The sequence below is a fragment of the Rhodamnia argentea genome, chromosome 2 (assembly GCF_020921035.1).
Source record: "Rhodamnia argentea isolate NSW1041297 chromosome 2, ASM2092103v1, whole genome shotgun sequence".
NCBI lineage: Eukaryota > Viridiplantae > Streptophyta > Magnoliopsida > Myrtales > Myrtaceae > Rhodamnia > Rhodamnia argentea.
In genome coordinates this window covers 520,780-539,020 of record NC_063151.1, presented here as the reverse complement: position 1 = coordinate 539,020, position 18,241 = coordinate 520,780, and the positions used below count along the sequence as shown (strand labels likewise).

The window sequence follows — 18,241 nt, the reverse complement described above, 5'->3', positions numbered from 1 at the left end:
ATCAACCAAAAAAAGACAGCAAAGGGATCATCAAAGCCCAAACACCTAGTTTTATGAGACAAACCGACTAGTGTTATTCATCATCCTTGCCATCCTCAGAAAAACAGTTCGCTCCAAGGGGAAAGAAGCCACTGTGAACTCACCAAATAACAAAATCCAGAAGCAGCTCGTAAAACAAGTAAACGGAAAGATCGACAGGTCGATGAATCAATAAAGGTTCAGAGGGAGGTAAACCAAGCACTTTCTCAGACGAAGAGATATGATCCAAGAGGAAAGAAGCCGCTGCCAATTCACAGAATAACAAAAGTCCAGAATAACCAGGTAAAATAACAACAAAAAACCCATGAGCGTTAACAAATTCCGATAACCATACGCATCATCCCAAAGAGGCCAAGCGAAACCCTCAAGAATCACGCAACAGGGGTTTCTGCAACCAGATGATTCAAAAATCAGATACAGAAAGCAATGGGCCCATCAACAATCAATCGCGAAACGGAAATAAAAAGAAGAAGAGTCAATGAAGAACAGTGAATTGTGATCAACTTATGCAAAAAGGAAGAACCATCACTGAGGATACACATTCCACATCAAAATTGATGAGGTAAAGTATTGCCTCGACAAAACTCTGACCTGCGAAGGAAAGAGAACATTTGACCATTCCACCTTAACTCGAAGATAACAGAAGTGGATGACAAATTAGGAATAAATATGCAGCAAGAAAGAACATCACCGATCACAGACACTCCATGTTGAACATGTCCAGGTAAAAGTACTGCCCCGACCACACTCTGATCTGCGAAGGGAAGACAACTAGATCTGATCTTTCGGATTAAGTAGAAAATCACAAATGACACGTTTCATTCAAACCAATCACTGCCTAAGCTCCAAGAAGCACGAGCTCATCCAACTTCAAACAATTGTCAACACAGTCCCACGGAAAACGCAACAGCTCACCAGCTGTCAAATCCAGTAAAACTTGCAACCTGTTAAAGAAGCCTAGAAGGTGTGAAAATTTCAGTCCATCTGTTTGTCCTGAAGACAGACTTCTAGATCATCAACTTGACCAAACAGTGCAAGATAGATCATTAACCCTCCAAGCCGCCCAAATGTCATATTTCCATCTAATCGACTGACCAGTTGCATTGAATTTATTGTCCTCAGACAACATCCTCAGACAAAACGATCCTTCCAAGAGGAAAGAAGCCACTACCAATTAACAGAATAGTGTATACCTGAATCAGCTTATAATACAATTACTTAGAAAGCCAATCAATGATAAATAAATCAACAATCGAATGAGCGCAAACCCTGACGATGCCCAAAACATGGCAGAGTCCAGGAGAGGCGAGGCATGTCCTTCAGAAAATAGTATACCATAAAGATAATCAGAACGATTTAACAATCAATCAAGCGGAAAAAAAAAACATAAAAGAAAGGATCAAGAGCGTGTTTCAGGAATGATGTCTCCTCTGAAGAGTACTTTGCAGAGGCAGTCAACTGAGAGAGGAATGCATGCACAATCGTAGATGCAAGATGAAGGATGAGGACACAAGGGATGGACAATTTCTCGGAAGGAGACACCAGCTTTCGAACTTCAATAAAAATAAGACGAAGCAGATCTGGATTGGAGCGTACACCTTGCAAAGGAAGAACCATCACGAGTCACTCATTGACCAATCAGTGACCTCCAAAGGAATAATAATCGATTTTCACATCAATAGGAAAACCATGGGACTGGAGAACAAATTTCATTCAAACTGATAACTGCCTCGAGAAACGATAGAGCTTATCCAACTTCAGACAATCATCGGCTAGCTGCAGATCACGACTTGTCAAGGCTGGCAAGAATCCGACCTATGAGAGGATTAGAACTAGATGATAATCAACTCCCAAAGATAAAAGACTGGAGAACAAATTTCAATCAAAACCAGTAGATTTCCAACTATGGCCCGGACCAAGATTTGATCAAAGACTTTACTAAGTTCATCATCTCAAGATTCTCAACCAAACAAAGAGAGCAAAAGGATCATCAGACCTCCAAACGCCCAACCACTTAGTTTAATGAAACAAGCTGACCGGCGTCAACGCATTCATCGTCCTTGACATCCTCAGACAAACAGTTTGCTCCAAGGGGAAAGAAGCCACTGCGAATTCACCAAATAAAAAAAAAAATCCAGAAGCAGCTCATGAAACAGGTAAACGGAAGATCCACCGGCTGATGAATCAATGAAGGATCAGAGGAGGAGCTAAACCAAACACTTCCCATAACGACGTCCTCAGACGAACTGCCAATTCACAGACTACCAACAATCCAGAATAATAACAAATTTGAATCGGAGAGGCCATGAGAGAGAGAGAAGGGGGGGAACGCGAGCAGAACCAGAACAAATCTGAATAGGAGTCGTCATTGGACGGTTGTGAGCTGTTGACCGGTTAAAAAAGGAAAGGCGGTGGGCTGCCAATTCCGACCGTTGCTTCAGATGCACGCGTTATCTTCCGTCTATTGCGTAAAGAATTAGGATGGACGCTCCTTTGCCCACGTGTCCTGAGTTGCTACGGTCCAATTTGGATATTGGCAGGCTTTAAATAACTTCAGTTCTCAAATTAATCGCGGTCAAAATATTAAAATGACCCCCTAGTTTTTTTTTTAAATGACCCTGAAGTTTAAAGGCTTGTTCAGCTGATTTTATATGCTACTCTCAACTTCTACTTACCCCCTTACCATTCAAAATTTAACAACACAAAAAAAAATATATATTATTTGAAGTACAAAATTAAAAATAATTTTATTTTTTGAAGTTAATGAGCCGTTCCATTATAGTTGTCAACTCGACATTGTCAAAAATTCATTGATGTGATCTTTTTGATGAATCATTGAGTGAAGTTGGAAAAAGAGGAACTAACACACACTTAGAAATTGCCTCTTGATCAGAATTAGAGATAGCTTTCATAAGGCAGCCGAAAAGAACTCCGAAAAACAGAAGTATCAGGTCCTCAGGTATGCAGCTGAAAATCCACAGGAGTCTTACAGGAGATATCCGATCCAATGGCGAGAGTTTCGATCTTCAGAACAAAAAACCACCGCAACCAGAGCACTGTAGAGCAAAGCATTTTGCATAGGCATCGACACTGGTGCATGACCTGGAGCATTGGTGCCCATGATGAACAGCTTGCTAAACCCCAAACAACTGCAAGCAGAGAAGCTTCAACCCACTCCCCTCAACTGAGCAAACCTAGACTTTCAGCTATTGATGGAATGTGCACATTTTTAAGACACGGTAGACCCATTCTGGTTTCAAACCCATCCAAGTCCCCTGTGAACAGTTTTTTATTGCGATCAAGTGCGCACCTCGTACGCTCGTACCACAGACAAAGACAACCTTACATACAGGAACAAGAAATTCATCTCTCTTCCATTAGTCTGATGTGTTAAAAGCCCCAAAAACACATTACAAAGGCAAATTGACAAAGGTAAGACAAGGACAACATCCGAGATGTGAACAAGCAATTAATTGTGTCCAAAAAAAGTTAAATTCTTAGGCACATCACCTAATCTTCCAAAACAAGAGCTCTAGAAAACCAAATGCAGGAATAAATATGACCGACATTATAATCAACCCAAACCAGAAGCCAGAAGGGCACAAATAAGGACTTTCTGATGTCTCTTCTCAAGACGTGCCATGAGCGCATCTCATGTGAAGTCTTAGTTCCTCAAAGACCTAAGAGACAGAACAAAGAAAGAAGCCACCATAGAATCCCCCTTTAAATGATATTCGAACTTCATCCAATCAATCCACAAAGCATTTTCACTTCCATAATTCACGATATGGGCTCCATTATCCATCTAGTTAGATATTGGAAGAGAAGTGAAGAAAAAGGACAGACGGTGTTCAATTCATGCATGCCTAGAGCAAGTGCAACCGTGCCATTCCAAAGGCTGCAAACTGTAATCAACTTGAGAGTCTTAATCAAATATCATCAACGAGACAAAGAGACTGCCAAACATCCAGCAACCCAATCAAACAAGTCTCGACCTCTAATCCGTTGATAGCAAAATGTCAGAAGATGACACTACCGGTCCAGCCAATATGAAGGCGATCCCACCACTTGATGCCAGTTTAATGTTCCGACTTCCTAGTGAAGAATCTCTACCAGAAATGAACACAAATGAGACATAAGACACGGTCAACTTCTCTTCAAATTCATCCAACAAGGCAGCCACCCAACTTTCAGAGTGAACAGCTGTCCATATCAACGGGCCAATACTAAACACCAATGAGATATAAGACACAGTCAACTTCTCTTCAAATTCATCCAACAAGGTAGCCACCCAACTTTCAGAGTGAACAGCTGTCCAGATAAGAGTTTTGAGTGATACTGATAGAGCACATTACTGGGTCCACATTCTGAGAGACAAGAGAACGCCAATGAGCTGTGATGACATACCCCAAAAGACATCGTAAGGTAAAAGAATCTGGACTTAAAAAGTAGGATTAGTTTAACAGAAGGCGCTCGACTGAGTCGAGGTACTTGGGTCCAGGAACAAGCTATGATACCATGTCGACCTAAGGCATTAGCATCAGTTCAGCTGAAGGCGCTGCTGTGCGACAATTGCATTATCGGTATCACAAGATATTTTCAATAAATAAGGAAGCTATTTCGATAAATATGGATCCTCTGGTTGGTTGAAATGATCTGCATGAAAGAAATGGCAACAAATCCAATTTTCACTGGAGCAAAAAGTTCTTGGACAGCAGTCACCAAAAGCAGCATTCTGAATAACCTTACTCGGACAGCATGCACCCACCAAGAGACATCCATTCTCAGTGAACACCTTTTTGTCAGACACCAGTAGAAGGAGGACACCAAATTCCGAGGGAAGAATATCCAGTAACACCATCATCAACTTAGTGACGGTAAATGGTAAAAGATACTTGCGGTAGTGACCATACTTCCATATATACTACTTTTCCTAATGGGAAGACAAAATGCTCTTCAAGGGAATCCATATCTACGAGAACTTAAGGTGCAAAGAATAATGACTGCTCAATAATGAAAATGCCTGAAGAAACAATGTGTAAAATTTTATCAAAAAGCAATAAGAAGGATTAGTGAATATAAGAAATGAAAGCGAAGTTATCAAGATAAAAGAGGGTTCCTATTGATGAAAATAAGTATATAAATCCGTTAACTGAAAAACTTATGAAAAGATTTAGCTGGCAAAACAAAGCATGGAAATCAGATAAAAGGACTTGGTAATGGAAAAAATACCCAATGCCCATATGGCCAGTACTCATGCTTGTAAAGCCAGCCACACCTAACAAATCCACAATCAGAAACTTGCCAATAAGGGAAAAAGTGAAAGGGAAATTGATCTATACACACCATGTCTACGAGAACTTAGGTGCAAAGAATAATAACTGTTTGATAAGGAAAATGCCTGAAGAAACAATGTGTAAAATTTTATCAAAAAGCAATAAGAAGGATTAGTAAATATAAGGAATGAAAGCCAGCTACACCTAACAAATCCACAATCAGAAACTTGCCAATAAGGGACAAAGTGAAAGGGAAATTGATCTATACACAAAATGCTTGCAGAGGGATTCCTTCTCATTAACTTGGAAGAAATTCCAAGGTGAAAAAAGTAGTTACATCTAGTCCGGCAGAAAAAAGCATAGATCTCTATGTAAGGACTTCCTCCTTCTCCTAGTGGGAGCACATAAATCCTCCTTCCTGATTTCTATGGCAAAGAGAGAGCTAGGGTTGGACAGCATATCAATAGGACGACTTAGTTTTACTATCAAGCAGAATCATCTAACCTTATATATTATATATAAAGAAAATGATTGAATTCCTTCAGCCTTTACTAAATACAGTATGAGAGGCAAATCATAAACTGACAATACAGAATCAAATTCTCAACTGGAAAACTTACTAACTAAGAATCATGTCAAGTTATACACATGCAGTGATTCTATATATTATTAGAAACTAACAATTGAATTTCTTCTCAACAGATTAATTCATGTTCTGTAGAAGCCAGTAGAATGGAGCTATGCTGCGGTTTATCATAATGCTCAGCTTTATAGACTTACCCAACTTCACATTAGAGATCATAGATTAGTGCTAGAGTGAAGTCAATATAAAAGACAGTACTGGAGCTTTGCTGTGGTATCAAATTCGGTTTACTTGGAGAAAAGAAGAATACACCGACAAGTGCTGGGAATAGTCAATGTCTGTGCCTGACTGAATCAAAGATCAACCAGCTGAAATTGGGAATGGGTCAACCACAGATGTATAGATGTTCAAGCAACAGGAGCATTGGCATCGACAAAGAATGAAATCAGTTTGTTTCTTCTGATAATAAGACTATCCCCAAACACTTTGGCCGGATTAAGAACATAATCTGCACTGGGAGGAGCTACCAAGATGCTATCCAGGGTAAAAGGGATGCTATCCAAGTTTAATAAGGTTCCAATAGCCTTCACGTGGATAGTTTGTAAAATCAAATTTCCATAAGGCCCATGATTGCGACTTAACAAGACATTCAAAATATCTCCTGCAAAATTATGCTTGATTTTTTGCCAGCCACAACTGTCTAACTTGTGCGAAGATACAAAGTTGCACAATTTGCTCAACAAAGTGAGCAAATGACAACGGACAGAAATATGTTGAAGAGTCCAAAAATACAATTTCTTTGCGAGGTCTTCAAAAAAGTTAGTTTTTCTTGTCAAGTTCATCATCGGGTATAGCTCTAAAAACCCATGAACCCCACCTAACCAACATGTCCAGTGCACCATCTCTTTCAAAGAGCGAGCTTATAAAAAATGCAAAAAACATCCAAACCATCCTCGCCACGCATCCCCACAAGCATATTCCCAAGCAGATATAGTTTTGAAGGTACAAACTAGAAACAGCTTCCTCAGAAAAATGATGATAATAGGATACGAGTTTAGGAGAGAATGAATGGTGAATCCATGGAGATTCAATATAAAGAGAATCCCGAAGAGAGAGCTTCTACGGACTGGCACCAAACCAATTGAAAGTATAAACGGACAATCTGCCATGACGTTAGTTAATATCTGCAATAAGTTTTCCATCTCTCAAGGTAGAAGCATCTGATAAGTTGAACTGCAATCGATGTGTGCCCCCAAATGACCCAGCAAAGCAACAACAAGACTTAGCCATGAATCCACTGAAGTTCAAAGAAAAGGATGAGAGCACGGCATCATTGAAGAGAAAGGCTTGAACAGGCACCCAAAATAGACACCAAAAGTACCCCCCGGAATAGCAAAAAGTAAAAGATAGCAAATGTCAAATCATTCCTTTAAACGTTAGTTTAAAATGGGTCAATAAACTACAACACAAACTATCGAATTCATCATAGTTTGCAACAAAAAGACTCAAACCTACATTATTATTTCATTAATTTAATTCGGCAGGAAGAGGACTAGATGTTCATCGCATCTCCTCTAATTCTTGAAAATGAAAATATCATAAACGAGATCTTTGCAGAATTCATGCAGCTACAGACAATCCCTATAGAAAGAGCCAGTCATCGCTCATTACCCCGATCCACAAAGAAAAACAACAATTCAGCAGCTCAACTAAACATAGTTGCATTAGATAATAACCTCCTGCCTTCCCAAACATAAGAACTTTGATTCTCTAACAGCTTTGATCAATTAGTGTCCTCATGTGGTCCTCTTAGTGAGATCGCTCTAAACTGGAGCAAGCACCCGTTGACGACTGAATAAATCTGTATGGCGCATGGAAGCCACCAAATTAGTTGATATGATCAGGACGAGGTTTGAACCTTAATAACATTGATAAACGTTTCTGTATAAAATCAGAAGTATCAGAGCCTTCGCCAACATTATTCTGGAAATAGACCCCAGCCTGATGCTTCAAAATTCATGCCTTCAAAGGAAATAGCAAAGCTAATGAAACCGATTATAGCACAACCCTTTAATATCTCCAATTAGAAGGAAGATAACCCTTGCACAGCCGATGAGAAAGTGATACACTAGAACCACAATTAGAATATCTGGACCACAGATCATCAGTGGCAAAGGATCACGCTGCAACTGGAGATCTATAAATTCATAGCCCTAAAGAACTTCAACAGCTATCCTTTGTATATACGAAGTAGTTCACCTATCGTACATTAGTGTATCGTAAAAAGATGAGAAGGGGAAGTAGACTAAACTCCATAGCCTCAAATAAAAGATTATTCACTGCAGGATTGTCGTCTCGCTCCAGTTTCACCCATCTAAAAATAACCACAGATTTGACAAACAACCCGACCAAGCACCCAGTGTCTGATCCTCCCAGCCTAACCAGCCATGTCTGCTGATAGCACACACTTAAAAACACAGCTTTGTGATGGATAAGAAACAAGAGAATCAGCAGAAAGGAGAGCACAGATCAGAAATGCCAAGGGAAGTTATGTCCAGATGGCTGCCCTGTCAACATCCCCAAGTGAGGCCTGATCACTTATGCCAATAATGAAGCACGAGAAGAAACACACCTTCTAGTTATGAAAGGAACCTACATGGTGTATGTTATAAAGAAGGTAAAAGGCAAAAGCACAGCACCAGTTCATCTTTTCAGAATGAGATGCTAACAGTTTGCAATAATTACATCTTAGGTCCTGGCGGAAAAGTCTTCATAGTCCCCTGACAAGAATCTAAAATATACATAAGTTAGGCCCTCAAGGCACTACAAACTAAAAATAACCCATCTCACCTACAGAACATTGTCCCAACAATGTTACTGCACCAAAGAAAGTATTACATCAGTGGAAAATATAGGCTAAGCAAACCCATGCGGATATCTTATTGCAAATAAGGAGACTTAGTACTCTCTTCTTGCAAAGTATTGTCCAACAGAGGCCATCCAATGACAACCAGAGATCTAACATCGAACTTCAAACCTTCAAAGCATAGTCAAGCTAGCTCTCGCACATACTGTTCAAGGTGGCACTACAAACTACAAACAACCCATCTCACCTACAGAACACCTCATCTATAGAATGTCCCCAACAATGTTACTGCACCAGAATAAAGTATTGCATCAGTGGAAAATATAGGCTAAGCAAAGCCATACGGATATCTTATTGCAAGTAAGGAGACTTAGTACTCTCTTCTCGCAAGTATTGTCTAACAGAGAGGCCATCCAATGTCAACCAGAGATCTTGCTTCGAACTTCAAAGCCTCAAAGCATAGTCAAGCTAGCTCTTGCACATCCTATCATAAAAGCATGTATCCATTGATTATGGATCCACACACACATGGAGAGTGAGGACATCAAAAGGAACCAAAATCCAAGAACTGGGAGCTTATCCAATTTCAAACAAAGCCCGGACTCTGCAATTCATCAACTCAGCCGCACAGAAAAGGTGATAGATCATATCACTTCTTAAATCTGGCAAAACTCCAACCGATATAGGAATCTGAACAGAGACAATTACCATCTTTCCTCACCAAGGGAATCAACTGAGGAATTAGATTCAACGAAAACCCAAGTGCCTTCACAGCAGGAGCTCATGGGAATTTCAGTTCTTCACCTGGTCCTGAAGATGATCAAGGACACTGCCCACACCCACCAACCCAACCAAAGATAGATGTGAACAGATTGTCGACTCAAGAAAAGCTTAGTTATTCTAAGTAATAATTGACCAACCTCATCATATGTGACATTCCTTAGAAACATCCTTAATCAAAGAGATCGCTTTAAAACAACAGAAGCATGGACCAATCCATCAATAAATGATCGAAGGAGGAGCGTAAACACTAACAATGTCCATGACCACTACTCCACAAGCACCTAAAGCGCAGACATCACCTGATACATGAAAAAGTTCCACAAAAGCTTCTGTACCAAAAGAAAACACATCAATCATATAGAATTAAAGCCTAAGCTATCTAAATTGTGTGAAGCTAGTATTCCCCCCCAAAAAAAAAAAAAAAAGGCAAGACGAATAAATCGCACGTGCAATATCTGAATGGTTTACCATCCATTGATTTAGTGATTACAGCATGCATTCTAGAAGGAAGAGAAACAAGCCAGAACTTAAGAGGACCTCAAGCTTTCCAGACTCATAAATATTGCTACAATGGAAGATGGTCAATTATTATTCATCTTCCAAATACAACAAAAGTCAACATCTCAAGGAAAGAAGAGCTTGCTAAATGAAGAAAGACTATGGAGCTAGAAAGAACCATCACAGATTGAAGACGGGCCACATCGAACCAGGAGAGGTTTGCATTGAAGGAAGGAGAACTAGGCCCTAATCATCTCACCATAATCAGGAAAAAGCAGAAGCGGACAACAAACTTCATCCAAACTAAGTAACTGCCTAGAATCCATGAAACGGTTGCATGTCCAATTTCAAACAATCATCAACTCAGGCCCACAGAGATCACCACTTCTCAAACCCAGTAAAACTTCAACCTGAAGAAGAATTAGAACTTAACAATAATTCCCTCACTGCTCCTCAAAGATGATCAACTGAAGACAAATTTAAATCAAAACTACAGAATGCCTAGAAATCTTCAATATTTCAGTCCATCGCCCATCCTGAAGATGTGATCAAAGACTACTTCTGAAATCAAGCAAACAAGACTGCATAATAGATCACCACTCCTCCAAGAAGCCCCCACACCTTTTTCCATATAAACTGAACAGCTTCTATGCAATTATCATCCTTAGACAACATGCTCCAAGAGGAAAGATGCAACTGCCAATCCACTGAAATCCAGACCGGTTAAAACAATTTATGGAAAGATCACTCTATTGATGAACCATCCAACATCATTGCTTTATAAGTGAAAACACATATTCTGACATTTGGTAGGCTTGGCAAAGCAATCAGGTAAATGGTACCACAAAAAATAGAGTAAAAAACAATTTTTTTTCTTTTTTTGTGGAAAAGAACCCATCCTACAAGTTCCAAATGACATGGAGGAAAAAAGGGGCAGTACGTCACACCAAATTAACATTTAAGCGTAAGAAATTACCATCTAAACAGCATCTATCCAACCTAATATACGCACAAAAGAAACCTGACAAAATATTCTTCAAAACCAAATTCAGCATATTAACACAAAATTCAAGCAGACATACCCACCAAGTCAAAACAAATGCATATGCAAGAAATGTATTTCTGAGTGAATGTGCAACAAAAGGAAAAAGTCGGTGATAAATGACATGCAGGATAGTTCCATCCAATCCCGTCGAGAAAGGCTCTTATCTGCCAAAGAACAACTGGTATCAGCTCTCATCTTACAATATTCAGAAGACCATCCAAAATCAGTTAACAGAAGAGAAGAAATCGAAAGTCATAAGTGCCAACCGAAGTTAGATTTGCCAAGAGTCGTCTACTATAACGAATATATCCTGCATGAAATTTTTGCATGATTTCCAAAAGCGATTCTTAGTGAATGCAGTTCACATATGAGATAAGAATGATGAGAAGCAAGGCAAAACTAATGTGGACCTCAAGCTTTCCAGACTTGTAAACAGCTCCTACAACAGAAAAAAGTCGACAATCATTGACCTTCCAAAAACAACTGAATACTCAGATAAAAGTGCCAAAGAGTTGTGGATCCGGTCCAATCAAAACCATTCGCTAATATCCACAACTATCAAGAACCATCATAGACTAAAGAACGCTCCATATTGAATTCAGAGGTAAAATCATACTTTAACCAATTGCTGACCTACAGAAGAAAGATTTAAGTGACTGGTGATCCTCTTGCTTTATTAAAAAAAATTATAGAAACTAGAGTCAATAATATTGGAACCATTTACTACCCAGAATCCAATAAATGAGAGATCACCCGATTTCAAACACAACCCGGTCTCCATAATAGTGGAACCATTTACTACCCAGAATCCAATAAATGAGAGATCATCCAATTTCAAACACAACCTGGTCTCCGCAATTCATCATCTCAGCCTTCCAAAAAGGCAGTGGATCAGCAGTAGTCAAATTCAGCAAAACTTCAACCTAAAGCAATTAGAACTAGACAATTATCATCTTGATTCTTGCCACTACCCAAAGATAATAAATGAAAAGAACAAATTCTAAAAAAGAATCATAAGCGTTCATGCAGGAAATTATTAAAGGCTTCAGTTTTTCAGTTCATCACCCAGTACTCCTCGTCCACCAACTCAACATTATACTGCAAAGGAATCGTCAGTCCCAAAAAAAGCTTGAACATTCTATGCAGCAATTGGCCAAACTCTTCATATTTACTGTTCTTACATGACATCCTCGGAAGCAGAGACCATTCCATCAGAGAAGAAGTTACTTTCCCATCCTCTCAATAACAGATCCAGAATCTGTGCGTTAAACAACTAAATAGAACGAGCGCCAATCACTTAAAAAATGGACAGAGGAGGAGAGTCAATTCTAGTCTAAGAACACGGCAAAGTCCCAAAGTGGCAACGGTAACAGAAGAAATTAAGCTTCTGCAACAGACCAGAAGCTTCTGAAACTAAACCTAGAAATTAATTGGCTCATTAACCGTTAAGAAATACAAAACAAAATAAGAAATATAATGCGAATCACGATAGATATCTGAAGTAGATCAATTCTAACCAAGAAAACCTACATAGACATTTATATGGCCATTAACAGAGTCCAACCAACTCAAACAACCTCTCGCACCTAAAGAACACAAAATCACCTTTTGTTCTATACCAAAAGAAAACACATAAGTCATGTAAAAAGAAAAGTGAAGCATACTAGGTAATGCCTGGAGCCAGTTCAAGGACAAGAAAAAAGAGCACAACGTATAAATCTTACATATGCCATTTTCGCGATTTATCAGAGATTCAATTAGTGATTGTAGCACACAGATAAGAATGAAGAGGAACTAGCTAGAACGTGTGTGGACCTTTTCCAGACAAGAAAGAACCCAGAAAAGCTTGTGCAATGCATTGATGCTTATGAAGCAACCATCACTGATCACAGGCACTCCATGTCAAAATTGACGAGGTAAAGTATTGCCTCGACCAAATTCTGACCTGCGAAGGAAAGAGAAAATCTGACCATTCCATCTTAACTCAATGATAACATAAGTGGATGACAAATTAGGAATTGATGCTTATGCAGCAAGAAAGAACATCACTGATCCCAGACACTCCATGTTGAACATGTCCCGGTAAAGTACTGCCCCGACCACACTCTGATCTGCGAAGGAAGAGACTAGATCTAATCTTTCGGATTAAGTAGAAAATAACACAACTAAATGACAAGTTTCATTCAAACCAATAACTGCCTAAGATCCGAGAAGCAGGGGCTCATCCAACTTCAAACAATTGTCAACACAGCCCCACAGAAAACGCAACAGATCACCAGCTGTCAAATCCAGTAGAACTTTCAACCTGTTCAAGAAGCCTAGAATGTTGTGAAATTTTCAGTCCATCTGTTTGTCTTGAACAGACTTCTAGATCATCAACTCATCCAAACAGTGCAAGATAGACCATTAATACTGTCAAAAACCCAAATGTCATATTCTATGTAACCAACTGACCAGCTGCATTGTAATGATTGTGCTCAGACAACGTCCTCAGAGAAAATGATTGCTCCAAGAAGAAAGAAGCCACTGCCAATTCGTGGAATAGTGAGTACCAGAACCAGTTCATAATATAATTAAGCAGAAAGATCAATCAACAGCAAAGGAGCGCAAACCCTTACAATGTCCCCAAGCCCAGAGAGGGGGGCATAACCTTTGGAAAATAACATAGCATAAACAGAAGCAGACCGATTTAACAACCAATCAAATAACAAAAAGAAAAAAGAAGGATCAAGAGCGCTGATGTCTCCTCTGAAGAGTACTCCGCAGAGGCTGTCAGCTGAGAGAGGAACACATGCACAATCATAAATGCAAGCTGAGACTGAAGGACGAGGACAAAAGGGAGGGACAATTTCTAGGAAGGAGACACTTTGAACTTCAATAAAATTAAGACGAAGCGGATCTGGATTGAATACTGATCTGTTGGGGAGCTTACACCTTGCAAAGAAAGAACCATCACAGATCATACATCGACCAATCACTGACCTCCAAAGGAATAAGAATCGGTTTTCACATCAGTAGGAAAACTGTGGGACTGGAGAAACAACATTCATTCGAACCAATAACTGCCTCGAGAAATGATAGAGCTTATCCAGTTTCAGACAATCATCAGCTCGCGGCAGATCACCCACTTGTCAAGACGGGCAAGACTCCAATCTGTGAGAGGATTAGGACTAAACCATAATCAACTCCCAAAGATAAAAGACTGAAGAAGAAATTTCAATCAAAATACGTCTATCGCCTAGTCCAGGTCAGAGTGGAATGAAGCTTGAGGAACCCCTTCTCCTGAAGTTAGATGCTATTTTGCCTAATCTCAACCAAAAAAAAAGACGGCATAAGGATCATCAGTCCTCAAAAAAATCCAAACACCTAGTTTTTGAAACAAACCGACCAGTGTCAGCATATTCATCATCCTTGCCATACTCAGACAACAGTTCACTCCAAGGGGAAAGAAGCCACTGCGAATTCACCAAATAGCAAAATCCAGAAGCAGCTTGTAAACGAAGTAAACGGAAAGATCGACAGGTCAATGAATATATAAAGCATCAGAGGAGGAGCTAAACCAAGCACTTCCTTAGACGAAGAGATATGATCCACGAGGAAACGAGCTGCTCTCAATTCACAAAATATCAAAAGTCCAGAATAACCAGGTACAATAACAATGGAAAACCCATCGGTTTAAGAATCACTGAGCGTAAACAAATTCCGATAACCATGGCCATCATCCCAAAGAGGCCAAGCGAAACCCTCAAGAATCCCGCAATAGGGGTTTCTGCAACCAGATGCTTCAAAAATCAGACACAGTGGATAACAAATTAGGAATATCATGCTTATGCAGCAAGAAAGAACATCACTGATCAAAGATGCTCCATGTTGAACATGTCCAGGTAAAGTACTGCCCCGACCACACACTGATCTGCGAAGGAAGAGAACTAGATCTAATTTTTCAGATTAACTAGAAAATAACACAACTAAATGACAAGTTCCGTTCAAACCAATAACTGCCTTAAAATCCGAGAAGCAGGAGCTCATCCAACTTCAAACAATTGTCAACACAGCCCCACAGAAAACGCAACAGATCACCAGCTGTCAAATCAAGTAACACTTTCAACCTGTTGAAGAAGCCTAGAACGTTGTGAAAATTTCAGTCCATCTGTTTGTCTTGAAGACAGACTTCTAGATCATCGACTCGACCAAACAGAGCAAGGAAAGAGAACATCTGACCATTCCACCTTAACTCAAAGGTAATAGAAGTGGATGACAAATAGGAATTGATGCTCATGCAGCAAGAAAGAACATCACAGATCACAAACACTCCATGTTGAACATGTCCCGGTAAAAGTCCTGCCCCGACCACACTCTGATCTGCGAAGGGAAGAGGACTAGATCTGATCTTTCGGATTAAGTAGAAAATAACACAACTAAATGACACGTTCATTCAAACCAATAACTGCCTAAGATCCGAGAAGCACAAGCTCATCCAACTTCAAACAATTGTCAACACAGCCCCACAGAAAACGTAACAGATCACCAGCTGTCAAATCCAGTAAAACTTTCAACCTGTTGAAGAAGCCTAGAAGGTTGTGAAAATTTCAGTCCATCTGTTTGTCCTGAAAACAGACTTCTAGATCATCAACTTGACCAAACAGTGCAAGATAGATCATTAACCCTCCAAGCTGCCCAAATGTCATATTCCATCTAATCAACTGACCAGTTGCATTGAATTTATTGTCCTCAGACAACATCCTCAGACAAAATGATCAAGAGGAAAGAAGCCACTGCCAATTAACAGAATAATGTATACCTGAATCAGCTTATAATACAATTAAACTTAGAAAGATCAATCAATGATAAATCAATCAACAATCAAATGAGTGCAAACCCTGACGATGCCCAAAGAGTCCAGGAGAGGCGAGGAAAGACCTTCAGAAAATAGTAGAGCATAAAGATAATCAGAACGATTTAACAATCAATCAAGAAAAAAAAAACATAAAAGAAAGGATCAAGAGCGTGTTTCAAGAATGATGTCTCCTCTGAATTCTTCACAGAGGCTGTCAACTGAGAGAGGAACGCATGCACAATCATAGATACAAGATGAAGGATGAGGACACGAGGGAGGGACAACTTCTAGGAAGGAGACATCAGCTTTCGAACTTCAACAAAAGTAAGACGAAGCGGATCTGGATTGGAGCGTACACCTTGCAAAGGAAGAACCATCACAGATCACACACACATCGACCAATCACTGACCTCCAAAGGAATAAGAATCGATTTTCATATCAATAGGAAAACTATGGGACTGGAGAACAAATTTCATTCAAACCGATAACTGCCTCGAGAAACGATAGAGCTTATCCAATTTCAGACAATCATCCACTAGATGCAAATCACCACTTGTCAAGTCTGGCAAGAGTCCAACCTGTGAGAGGATTAGGACTAGATGATAATCAACTCCCAAAGATAAAAGACTGGATGTGATCAAAGACTTTACAAATTTCAATCAAAACCAGTAAATTTCAGTCTATGGCCCAGACTAAGACGTGATCAAAGACTTTACTAAGTTCATCATCTCAACCAAACAAAGAGAGCAAAAGGATCATCAGACCTCCAAAACGCCCAACCACTTAGTTTAATGAAACAAACTGACTGCCGTCAACATATTCATCGTCCTTGACATCCTCAGACAAACAGTTCGCTCCAAGGGGAAAGAAGCCACTGCGAATTCACCAAACAAAAAAAAATTCCAGAAGCAGCTCGTGAAACAGGTAAACGGAAGATTGACGGGTTGATGAATCAATGAAGGATCAGAGGAGGAGCTAAACCAAGCACTTATCCTCAGACGAAGAGATACGATCCAAGAAGCCACTGCCAATTCACAGAATACCAACAATCCAGAATAAGCTGGCAAAACAACAACGCAAAGTTGGATCGATCGGTCCATGAATCACTAAGCGATCAAAAGGACAAGGCGTAAACCAAATAACTCCGATAACCGTAGACATCGTTCCCGAAGAGGCCAAGCGAAACCCTCAAGAATCTCCGCAACAGGGGTTTCTGCAACCAGATGCTTCAAAAATCAGACCGAGAAGCAATCGGCCCACCAACAATCCATACAATCAATCAAGAAACGGAAACAAAAGATGAAGGGCCAAAGGAGAACGCTAAATCGCGATGGATTCTTCTCTGAAGATGATATCCACAGAGGCCAATGGGAGAGAGAAGAGGGGGAACGCGAGCAGAACCAGAAGCGCGTTACAAGACAGAAGAACGAAGGATACAAGGAAGAGAGGAGAAAAGGACGGTTATTTATAGGAAGGAGGATACACCGACTTCGGATCGAGCGTTGTTTATAACAAATCTGAAGCGGAGTCTTGATTGGACGGTCGTGAGCTGTTGACGGGTTAAAAAAGGAAAGGCGGGGGGCTGCCAATTCCGCAAGGTGCTTCAGATGCACGCGTTATCTTCCGTCCATTGCGTAAAGAATTAGGATGGACGCTCACAACGAATCATCTTTGACCACGTGTCTGATTTACTACGGTCTGATTTGGATATTGGCTGGCTTTAAATAATTTTAATTCTCAAATAAATAGCTGTCAAAATATTAAATGATTTTAATTCTCAAATAAATAGCTATCGAAATATTAAATGACCCCTAGTTTAAAGGCTTGTTCAGCTAATTTTATATTCTACTCCTTATTTACCCCCTTGTACCGTTAAAAATTTAAACACACAAAAAAATATATATTATTATTGGAAGTGACACTCGCTGTTTATTATAGTTGTCGACTCGATGCAATCAAAAATTCATTGATGTGGTCTTTTTTATAAATTATTGAGTGAAATTGAAATCACAAAACTCAATTCTACACACTGCTAATTTAAAATTGAGAAAAATCTTGTCACAATACCATAATTTCAAAATATTATATGACCCTTAGTTTAAAGGCTTGTTCAGCTAATTTTATATTCTACTCCTTATTTACCCCCTTGTACCGTTAAAAATTTAAACACACAAAAAAATATATTATTATTGGAAGCGACACTCGCTATCTATTGTAGCTGTTGACTCGATGCAATCAAAAATTCATTGATGTGGTCTTTTTTATAAATTATTGAGTGAAATTGAAATCACAACACTCAATTCTACCCACTGC

General features: G+C 39.6%; 1 protein-coding gene and 2 long non-coding RNA genes across 35 annotated transcripts in view; 2 read left to right on the top strand and 1 right to left on the bottom strand.

The window, feature by feature from the left end:
* The window catches only part of LOC115751595, a 45,617-nt gene extending 28,759 nt beyond the window's left edge, over positions 1-16,858 (bottom strand). For 6 of the 33 annotated variants that reach the window (XR_007197672.1, XR_007197682.1, XR_007197683.1 and 3 more), the window contains exons 1-2: positions 16,645-16,858; positions 15,539-16,555 (exon numbers count right to left, since the gene is read on the bottom strand). Coding sequence is in view for 1 of the 33 variants with exons in the window: in XM_048275335.1 (XP_048131292.1) it covers positions 631-793; positions 1,308-1,356; positions 2,077-2,106 (242 nt within the window). In the remaining 32 variants the exon portion in view is untranslated. The other 27 variants (XR_007197687.1, XR_007197697.1, XR_007197698.1 and 24 more) reach the window with 22 other exon arrangements.
* LOC125313957 lies at positions 214-14,836 on the top strand. Its single transcript, XR_007197704.1, has 2 exons — positions 214-321; positions 14,738-14,836. It is a non-coding gene; the product is annotated as an uncharacterized LOC125313957 (long non-coding RNA).
* Positions 708-13,420, top strand: LOC115751598. Its single transcript, XR_004016652.2, has 2 exons — positions 708-833; positions 13,241-13,420. It is a non-coding gene; the product is annotated as an uncharacterized LOC115751598 (long non-coding RNA).
* Positions 16,859-18,241: the final 1,383 nt, after the last annotated feature.